General features: G+C 44.4%; 2 protein-coding genes across 2 annotated transcripts; one reads left to right on the top strand and one right to left on the bottom strand.

Moving 5' to 3' along the window:
• The first annotated feature begins 276 nt into the window (after positions 1 to 276).
• LOC128753567 (ATPase family AAA domain-containing protein 5-like) lies at positions 277 to 7,632 on the top strand. Its single transcript, XM_053855349.1, has 14 exons — positions 277 to 913; positions 980 to 1,258; positions 1,318 to 1,414; positions 1,644 to 1,717; positions 1,798 to 1,946; positions 2,907 to 3,072; positions 3,177 to 3,430; positions 3,502 to 3,595; positions 3,671 to 3,735; positions 4,295 to 4,433; positions 5,635 to 5,756; positions 5,830 to 6,422; positions 6,479 to 6,640; positions 7,491 to 7,632. Exons 1-14 carry the CDS (start codon positions 610 to 612, stop codon positions 7,630 to 7,632), a joined length of 2,640 nt encoding a protein of 879 aa, XP_053711324.1. The 5' UTR covers positions 277 to 609.
• A 678-nt stretch (positions 7,633 to 8,310) lies between these two features.
• LOC128754872 (transcription elongation factor, mitochondrial-like) lies at positions 8,311 to 9,377 on the bottom strand. Its single transcript, XM_053857820.1, has 2 exons — positions 9,246 to 9,377; positions 8,311 to 8,951 (listed from the first exon to the last, which is right to left on the bottom strand). The coding sequence occupies exons 1-2, from the start codon at positions 9,286 to 9,288 to the stop codon at positions 8,392 to 8,394; spliced, it is 603 nt and encodes a 200-aa protein (XP_053713795.1). The 5' UTR covers positions 9,289 to 9,377; the 3' UTR covers positions 8,311 to 8,391.
• Positions 9,378 to 9,691: the final 314 nt, after the last annotated feature.

The raw sequence follows: 9,691 nt of genomic DNA, 5'->3' as shown, positions 1-9,691 counted from the left end.
ATAAGACACAAGTAGAAAGCAGAGAAGTAGGATGCTAGGTTTAGTCTTGTTCTTCAAAAATACTCAAAATAAAAGCTATAATTTATCATTTCTAAACTCCAAAATTGTTATTGAGCATACAGGGATATGTTCAATACCAATGTAACTGGTAGTGTCAATATGCTGGGATTATAATATGTGTATCATATTTGAAGTTTCCCAGGTTGCAGTTTTTGCTCCTCCCAGTCGACAGGAGGCGACACCCTGTCATTTGCACTGATAAACCGTGAAGTTAAACCAGTAGAAGAAATGAGGAATCGCATTTGGCAATTGGAGAGTGGTAAAAATACATTATTATTTATGTATTTATACGTTCTTCAGCGCATTTAATTTAACTTGTCGATATAACCAATTCAAATTGGCCACACATTCTGTTATCTTTATCAACATGATAGTTCCGTAACTGTCCGCCGCCAAATTTGAAATCCTGCGTGTGCAACCTTTTTTCGACGAGTAGTAGTTTGGTGTACAATACAAACTAAAGGCTTCTATGCGGTACATGGTACTGGTGTCAATGCTGCTTATTTGATCAGCATCCAGCCATGAAATGCCGTGAAGCGTCTTCCCAGAATGATGTGTTTGATGGCTGAGTCAGGAACAGCTAGACATGTCAAAATAGCACCGACATTCCGCTGTAGAACTCGACAGTTTGAGAGAAACGATGCTATTAAGCTTCACCAACTCACGAACAGCCCAAGTCAGGGAAATGCTGCGGCTGATCAGGAGAGCAGAGGAGGTTGTGAGCAGAGTAGTGGGCCTCCTGACTGTGGAGAGTTGTCCCTGCGAGCCTGCCTCAAAGACATCCAGACATCTAACCCAACATTTCCTGTCAGCAAAGTGTTTGATAACCTGCTGAAAAAGGCTGAGCCAGAAGGTAAGTTTGGCTGAAAAGCTTGATCTGCTAGTATGAGGAATTGTCTTAACCTTCTTTTTCTAATAGGAGAGAACATGGAAAAGAGGAAGCAGGGTGGAAACAGTACTCAGAGGGTCCCCAAACGTTTCAAGTGCAATGACACTAGCAAAGAAAACAGTCATGTTCCCAGGTTATTGAACCTGGATGCTGTCAGTCCAGTGAAGACCAGAACCAGCAGACTGAGTCGCACTCGCAGGTTGAAGCAGCTTCGAAGCCTTGTGGATGTTCAGGAGGACGACTCGATAAGAACTACTCGCACTGAATCAAGCAGTTGCTCATTCAGGACCAGCCAAGAACCAGAAACAGGTCAATATCACTTTGAATTATTTCCTGGAAGGCATTACGTTGCTATGGGTCTTTTTCAGAAAGCAGCTCTGAGGATGTTCCATGGACGGAGAAGTACAGCCCTCGCTGCAGCAGTGAAGTGATTGGCAATGATGCAGCTGTCAGCAAACTATATAGGTAACTATATATCATTGTTATGAATGATCTAGTTGCCTCAATATAAACAGTTACCCAGTTGGTATAATGGCAAGAGTTCTGCTTGCCATTGTATATAGTGAAGTGTGAAAATATTTTATTGATTTCTTTATTGTGTGGTGTCACATGCTGTGTGAGATGTTCTATGTTGCTTTATTGAAGTGTATATATTAAAGCGCAATGTTTTTATTGTGCGGTTTCTGCTTAATAGTTGGTTTCAAAAATGGAAGCAAAGAGCTGACCGTGATGAAACGGGGGAAAGAGAGAGGAAGAAAAACCATAGCGGTACGTCAAAGACAATCCATGTTGTGATGTTTGTGCGTATGGTGTTTTTGTTTGTCATTTTGTTTTTTTCATCTCTGCAGATACTTGGGACAGTGGGGACTTCCAGGGTGCAGCTGGCGATGAAGAGCTCAGAGAGAAGCCGCCTCATAACTTGGTGTTAATCTCAGGGCCTTCGGGTGTTGGCAAGACTGCATCAGTGTACGCCTGTGCCTTTGAGCTTGGCTTCAAGGTGTGTTTCATTTTGTCTCGTGATGTTAAAGTTTCACACTACATAGATGCATACATACATAGATGAAGTGTTCTGGACTGGAAGTCATAAATGTCTTGCCTTTCTGGTGCAGTACAATGGAATGTTTTCAAAATAGTTTGCACTAAATCTTGAGGGGAAAATGTCTCCACCATTTCCGAGACTGAAGAAAGTCACACTTTAAATTGGACAACATTTATTACTCTAAATAAAGTACTTATTCATCTGTTTAGTCGCAGCGTATTAGCCACCAACTGTCCGTAAATAAACAAATAATTCGTTTATTAATTGTTCATATGTGTTCCCCAATTTAAAGTCTTATCAAAACTGACAATTTCAATGTTAATGTTAATGTTAACCGCCTTTTCAATAAAACGCATTCTACCTTAAAAGAAGTACCAATATTATCTATTTTGTGTTCAGAGTTGTGTACATTTAAATGTACTTTGACTGGAGTCATGGAGCTGCATGGTGGCCCCATCACGTGCTCTGTTTTAAACAGACGGAGCTAGTGTCAGAGTGAGCCTCTTCAGTGTGACATATTGTTGCAGAGCTATTTCCAAAAGCATTACAGCACCACAAAAACAACAACAAAAGGCCTATGTATTGATCGTAATGGCTAAAAAAGCCATATGTTGGAGAGTAATTCAGTTATGATGTGTGGAGTCGCTCTTGTTTAGTTGGAACAGCTGGTGGTAAAATGCTGTGGATGATCTACACGTCACACTTTCATTTCTGTGTTGTGAGGACTAGAAGTCAAAGATAAAAAAAAGCCTCCCAAAAAAGACCAGTTATAACTGTAAGAATCCACTGTTCATCTCTCTGCCCTCGTGGCTCCTATGGCATGAATGAGAGATTGAAATAAACTTCATCTTTTGCATGCCACTGAAATTCAATGAAGCATTGAAAATAAAATAAAGATGCCCCCCTGCACACACACAGGTGTTTGAGGTTAACAGCTCATCTCAGCGCAACGGCCGTCATGTTTTGGCGCAACTGAAAGAAGCAACGCAGTCGCACCTTGTGGAAACGTCGGACAGAGACCACCTGAAACCTTCTTACTTCAGCAGCTACAAAAACTGCCTCCTAAGGAGCGATGATCGTCCAGGTGTGACCTCTTTTTTTGCTCCCCCAAGATGAGGAGTTGTTATACTGTGGATGACGGTGACATCAACTTTACTCTGTCTGTGTGTACTAATTTGTATCGCACAGGAAAACCTGCATCCACCCAAAATATGATCCGCAGTGCAAAACGCCGCCCACCTCCGTCGTTTTCCCGTTCCAGTCGCAGAGACGCCTCCCTTGCTCCTAAAGCCACACTGACCGACTACTTTAAAGCAAAGGCCAAAGCTGATCAGTTGTGCTTTGGACAAGTTGTCATGAATGACCATGTTGGCGACACAGAAGCGGAAACTGACCGAAAGGAGAAGAAAATAAAGGCCACTTCCCTGATTCTGTTTGAAGAGGTGAGACTTTGTGGCGCTGCTTTGTTTCCCTCAACAATGACTCACATGACAAGGTTGTCGTCATCTCATAGGTCGATGTCGTATTTGAAGATGATGTTGGCTTCTATGCAGCAATCAAGACTTTCATGTCGACGGCAAAAAGGCCGGTTGTCCTCATCAGTGATGGTGAACACACACATTTTGACTTGTCAGTCATTGAAATGGTGGTGTTTGGTCTGAAAACATTTTCTCCTGTTACAGATCCTAAATTCAAGGAGAGATTCTGTTGCCACGTGGAAGAAATACTTTTCAAGTCCCCATCAGCTGTAAGTCACTGCACAAACATGATCCGGAGTGTTTGCTTAGGTTTGTCTTCACATGTGGACAAAGTTGTTCGTACTGCTCTGTGGATGAAAGAAAAGCCCTGAGTGATGACTGAAGCTGAAACTCTGAACCTCAGACATCATGGCTCCAGTGGTAGATCAACAGAATAGGTTTCTTCCCCTTAGTCCCCTTTGACTCAAAACACTGTGGATGATGCTAGCTGACACTGTCGTACCTTGACCTTGGACTTCACCTTGAGTTAATTTGGCGCCTTTCTAGGTTCTGGTTACCATTGACATGACTGCATCAACTGCATAACTGTCACCTTCATGAAGTCCTGTTGATCAAAGGACAAGCTTGTGTTTTTCATACCGCTAACATCAAATTATCTTCCACGGGTCTTTCTCTAGGCCCATTTCATGAGATTTTTATGTCTTTCTTCTTTATTTCAGTCACCGTTTTTTGTTTTGATACATACATATTTGTGCCCAGTAATGTGCTGGTGTCACAACCCACAGCCCCACAAATATTTGGTATTGAAACCTCTGTGACATTTTTCAGGCCCACATCTGTAGCTACCTGCAGCTGGTGTGTTTAGCTGAGAGAGTGAGGCTGGAGTTGGACGATGCCATGAGCCTTGTGACACTGACCCGTGGAGACATCCGGCGCTGCCTTCTTCAGTTGCAACTGTGGGCCAAAGGTAACAAAAAGTTTGAGGTGAAGCGTGGTGCAAACAGAGAAGGGAGCAGCAGTAGTTACTTTGAGTTTGTCCTGCGAAAGCAAAGCTTGCAGAGAGAGAGAGAGAGAGAGAGAGAGAGAGAGAGAGTTCAAACACCATGAGGAGTCTTGTTCTTTCAGTCACTTCATAAGTCTTATATTCGCAGTCAAATACAGTCCCCGTGACTGGAGATTCTGCAACGATACATTTCTCTTTGTCATGTGTCTTCCCTCAGACCTCATTAGACTTGAACTCATCCACTTGGACCTCCAACCTGACAGCACTTTCCTGTCTTCCTCAAGAAACTTGGTTCAGATTTAAAGGATGTAATCTTTGTCTCGGCCACTTTTACAGGGTGAGTCTGACTGGCGGTCAAACTCATTTTACCAGACCGGACTATTGATTCATGTAGTTGAACCAAATGATCGTGGCTTACCGGTTCAGTCCCATGTTCTCTTGGTGCGCCCCCTAAAGGATGCCCTGAGGAACACACTCAAATGCTTCTCCAAAAAAATGAAAAAATATGAGTTGAATAACTATGAAAGTAATACTCACCAAATATTGTGACAAAGGGGCTTTGGCCGCCAGGAAACAGCTGTCAGGTGTGATGTGTGACAAAAGGGTGTTGGCGAGGATGAAAGGGAAAGTGTCCAAAACAGTGGTCAGGCCAGCAGTGTTGGAAACAGTGGCACTGAGGAAAAGACAGGAGGCAGAGCTGGAGGTAGCAGAGATGAAGATGCTGAGCTTCTCTCTGAAGTGAGCAGGATGGATAGGATCAGGAAGCAGTAGATCAGAGGGACAGCACATGTCAGGTGTTTAGGAGACAAAGTCAGAGAGGCTAGATGGAGATGATTTGGACATGTACAGAGGAGAGAGAGCCAGTACATTGGTAGGAAGATGTTGAGGTTGGAACTGCCAGGCAGAAGGTGGAGAGGGAGGCCAAAGAGGAGGTTTATGGAGGTGGAGGACATGAGGTTTGTAGGTTTGAGAGAAGAGGAAGCAGAGGACAGAGTGAGATGGAGGCGGCCCCTGAAGTGAGAAGCCGAAAGGAAGAAGAAGAGAAGAAGAAACAGCTGGAGAGTGAATACTGTTTTGTGACGTATGAAAGTTATCTGTAATTGCCAGAGCACAGAACTGCTGACTCAAGTCTTGTGTGATCAGCATATTCTTTTAACATCTCCAGGCTTGAATAGCAATGAACTGCCCAGTTTGGACTCCCAAATCCTCCCACAGCGAGCCTCTTGTACAGCCAGCATGGTGGGTCTGGCTCCTGTCACCAAAGACCACCTGTTGGAAATACTTGAAGTAAGTGATCTTGTTCAGGATGCTCTTCCTTCTTTGCTGAGTTTGATTTTGACGTGTGCTTTTGAATGATCAGCGCTGGAGTGAGTCAGACATGAAGGAGATCCTGACGCTCCTCTCTGAGAGCTGGAGACGAGAGGTTCCTCTGCTGTACTCCAACCTGGACGTTCTCTTCCCCTCAAAGAACTATTTAAAGCTGCTGGGCAGGGAGGCCTCTGCTGTGAAGGTGAAGCAGAGACTGAGCCGGAGAAGACCTGGACCATCATCCCGGTCAAGAACTACCTCAGAATGTCTGGGCTTAGGCTCTCTTAGGAGGTCTGACAAAGCATCCGTCGATTGCTTGTCTGCATTTACTGATTTGTTTGAGCTGATGTCAGAACTTGACGCCACTGTACCAGCAGTTCCAATTTCATGCCGGTCAGAGGAGTTTGTTTGGACTGGCTGCGAGATAAAAGACGGCATGTTGGATGAGCTTGATGGAGAGCTGGTCAGAAAGCATCACCAGAGGACAACCCTTGAAATTAAAGCTGCTGTTGAGGGTTTGGGCTTTCGTGGCTGCTGGGATCGAGTGTGGAAGGAAGCCAGAAGGCACTGGCCAGAACAAGCAGACAGACAGTGGCGGAAAAGGAAGAGCTTGAGCTTCTGTCTTCAGCCTCTGTGTTCAGTGAGGTAGGTGACTGAAGTTATTGTTTCTCTTCAACATGTGAGTTTTCCTCTGCCCACAGTGAGAGCCAAAGACGATACAAGATGAGCAGGACACTACTGAGCGGTGACAGCTTCGGCCTGTTGGGGAGCAGCAGCAGGTCGGCTGCCTGCGTCGACTGTGTGCCATATCTTCGTTTTATGTGTCGCCTCAGGAGATCTCAAACACCAGATCAGCAAGAAAGGTGAGGAGGATCTGTGCACATGGAATTCCTTATGATCGCACCTGTGGGAAATACTGCAACCTAAGATTAAGGATATACACTGATGTATGCAACTCATTGCTGAAATGAACACATGAATTGTTGCTATTGTGTGTCTGTATTATATAGGTTTGGTAAAGTAAGGACACGCCTTCGACTGAAACTGACAAATATGTCTCAGATTTCCATTTTCATTATTGGGGGACAGCCCGATTACATTAAGAACAAGCACTTGTTTTGTGTTACCCATGATGGTTTTGAAAGAGGTCAGTAGTGGAGGCATCTTTACTCACCAAGGACATTTCATGCAGGAGGTCGACTCAAGGTGACAAAACGATGACGGAATGATTTGAACTGGCTGACATTTTATTTAATTCCAAGGTGCAAACTGGAGTTTGTTGTACAGTAGTTTATATATTTGATGTTGTTTGTCGTATCTTACCAGTTGCCTGAACTACCTCAGGAGCCTTGGCCTCCCAAAGTCTATCATTCCAACCTTGGCAGAGGATTTCTTCAAAAATTCATCCTGCGAACAGCACCTTTATGATCGGTGATGTTTGACATCCAAACTCTGTAAACCGAAGTCTTTCCCTGCGTTTATTTTTAGTTAACATGGATAAGAAAATAAATATTTTTGTATCAAACTCATCATTTTCCCCAGGTAATCCTTGAAACTTGCCCACAGGAAACCTGAATATTTAACCACCACCAGAAACAAAAGGTCCAAATCCTTCCGTCACCTCTAGCTAGAAGATTCGCTTAGCAGTTCATAAAAAGCAACAGCCTGGAGAAGAGCGTCGCAGAGCTCCTCTCCTCCTTGTCTGCTGCCCAGCTGGAAGGAGTGCCTGTGCCTCAGCAGAAGATCGGATGGGAAGTTGATCCGGGGAAACTTCTGCGTCACGGACTCCGTCATCAGTTGCCTCACCGCCTGCGCTCCGCTGGTCCTCGAATCTCCAACCATCAGCCCAAAGTGACGGCCCACAGCAATTCGCATCATGTTTAGAACTCTGAAGAATCCAGATGAGTCTCAGAATCGTTGCCACAATATACTGCCAAAATTCAATGTTGACTGTTTTCATCTCACCGAGGAGGAATGTTGGACTCTGGCAGGGGAACCTTGGTTTCTAGCAGGGCAAACAGAATGGCCTCCACTGCTCTCAGGTGAGCCAGGATTGGGAACAGAGATGTGTTTTGGGACGAGATGGCGGATTTCTCTATTATGTAGAAGTCGGCTGGAGGGAGGAGGGACACCACCGCTGACACCTGCAGACAAAATCAGCACACGTCGGTCAAGCATTGAGGTGTGTGACACTCACACAGGCTTACATCTTGCAGGTACAGTGACGCCATGTAGGTCCCTCTTAAGAAATTGGGACACTCAAGTTCTTGCCAGTCGAGCACCATCATGCCGCGGTCCACATGCGCCCATGCAATTTTGTGAGTCCCACAAATGATGGACACAATGGAGTTGGCGTCCTGAGGAAGCAAAAGCAGAACGTGGGTCAGAGAAGAACCTCTTATGGGCAGTAACTCAAGAAACTGAGGCGCAAATCCTGGAGTTGAACAGTGAGTTGAAGCTATCTATGCAAGAGTTTTTATAGAAGTCTGTTCTGCTGATCTTGTCAAGAGTTCCAATTACAATTCAAGGTCTGTTTAGAGGGACTATATTACGACATATGCTGTGGTGAGGTCAATGTACCTGGCAGGTGAGAAATACCATCACCTCAATATAGTCAAAACACAAAGCAGAGAGCTCTCAGTTTAGATTTAGACCACTGACTAAGCAGGGTAGCAGGACTCACCTCCAGCCAGGACCTGTCCACCTCCGGCCGAATAAACTTGGCCAATTGTATTTTGACTTTCTTGGGTTTCTTCACAGGGTTTAGTATTGAGTTAAAGACAGTGACTGCGCTTTTGTGCTTCAGCAGCGGCACGTTGACAACGCTCTCTAAAGTCTTAAAGGGTCCATGCTGCGTCCTGTACTCAACAATGTTGGCAGACTTGCGTCCTCTGAGAAGCTTGACACACTCCATCTCTGAAGTTGTGGCGTTGTTGAGCAGCTTCAGGATGGTGTCCCGTTGTTCTGGAGTGTAGTAAGCATCCAGAGGAGAGCTGTTGTCGGCTTTGCAGGGCTCAGCTGAGGACGGCGCGATGGAATCATTCAGTGTCTCAAAGCCAGCCACTGGCACGCGACTCCTCCAGCAAAAGGTGCACTGGAGATATCGAAGTTCTGGATCAGGAAGGGAGGCATGTCTCCGACGCCTAAACCAGCCAGTCTTTCCTGCAAATCGACCTGTGCAAGAGTGAGAAGAAATATAGCATTATTCATTTTCAAATACTTCAAACTGAATTATAAACAAGCCTGTCATCGATCATGATGGACATTAAATACTTAAAGTGATTCATTGGTTTATTACCAATAAATTAAATCTAGATAAAACAGCTGTTTTTTTATACAAATGTCGGTTTCTCTTCTCTTCTGTTTTCGTGGAAATATGAACATACTGCAGGACACCGTTTGACTGTATGTGAAAAAGTTAAATAATAACGACTCAAAACGGGCCTGAAGAGCACATTGACTACTTACCGCTTAATGGTACCATTGACATCAGCCGCCTGGCGACCCACATTGTTTTTTATATATTCAATCAGTGGATGTAATTCAAAGAAATCATTATACAAACAAACTTGTCCTTCCTTGTGCTACTGTGCTCCCTCATCAACTGTCCGATGTAGCACAAGCACACGGCACACATTGGTTCCGCCTTGCCAAGTAACACTGCCACCCCGTGGTCGGTTTGTTGCCAAGACAACCACATTGAGGGTTTGATCAGAATTTCATTTCACCGCTCATAAATACGCTTATTCCTTTTTTAGGTTTTAGACGATCGGAGGAATACATTTTTTTTTAGAACGACAGGCTTGTGCCCCTTTGCACTTTATTTACACATTTAAAACATCGTTTTACGATGTAAAAACAGACAGCCTTAGTAGATTTCCTTTAAAGGCAGATAATGTCTCTCTTCTCTACTG

Source organism: Synchiropus splendidus, chromosome 2 (assembly GCF_027744825.2).
Source record: "Synchiropus splendidus isolate RoL2022-P1 chromosome 2, RoL_Sspl_1.0, whole genome shotgun sequence".
Classification (NCBI taxonomy): domain Eukaryota; kingdom Metazoa; phylum Chordata; class Actinopteri; order Syngnathiformes; family Callionymidae; genus Synchiropus; species Synchiropus splendidus.
The sequence above is the reverse complement of the archived record's forward strand: the minus strand, read 5'-3'. Positions and strand labels throughout refer to the sequence as shown.

Coding starts and splice junctions, on each gene's coding strand:
- LOC128754872 (XM_053857820.1), bottom strand. CDS start 9,288: ATGTGGGTCGCCAGGCGGCTGATGTCAATGGTACCATTAAGCG. Junction 8,952..9,245: donor GTCAATGGTACCATTAAGCG/GTAAGTAGTCAA, acceptor ACTCTTGCACAG/GTCGATTTGCAGGAAAGACT.
- LOC128753567 (XM_053855349.1), top strand. CDS start 610: ATGATGTGTTTGATGGCTGAGTCAGGAACAGCTAGACATGTCAAAATA. Junction 1,947..2,906: donor CCTTTGAGCTTGGCTTCAAG/GTGTGTTTCATT, acceptor GCACACACACAG/GTGTTTGAGGTTAACAGCTC. Junction 3,073..3,176: donor AAGGAGCGATGATCGTCCAG/GTGTGACCTCTT, acceptor TGTATCGCACAG/GAAAACCTGCATCCACCCAA.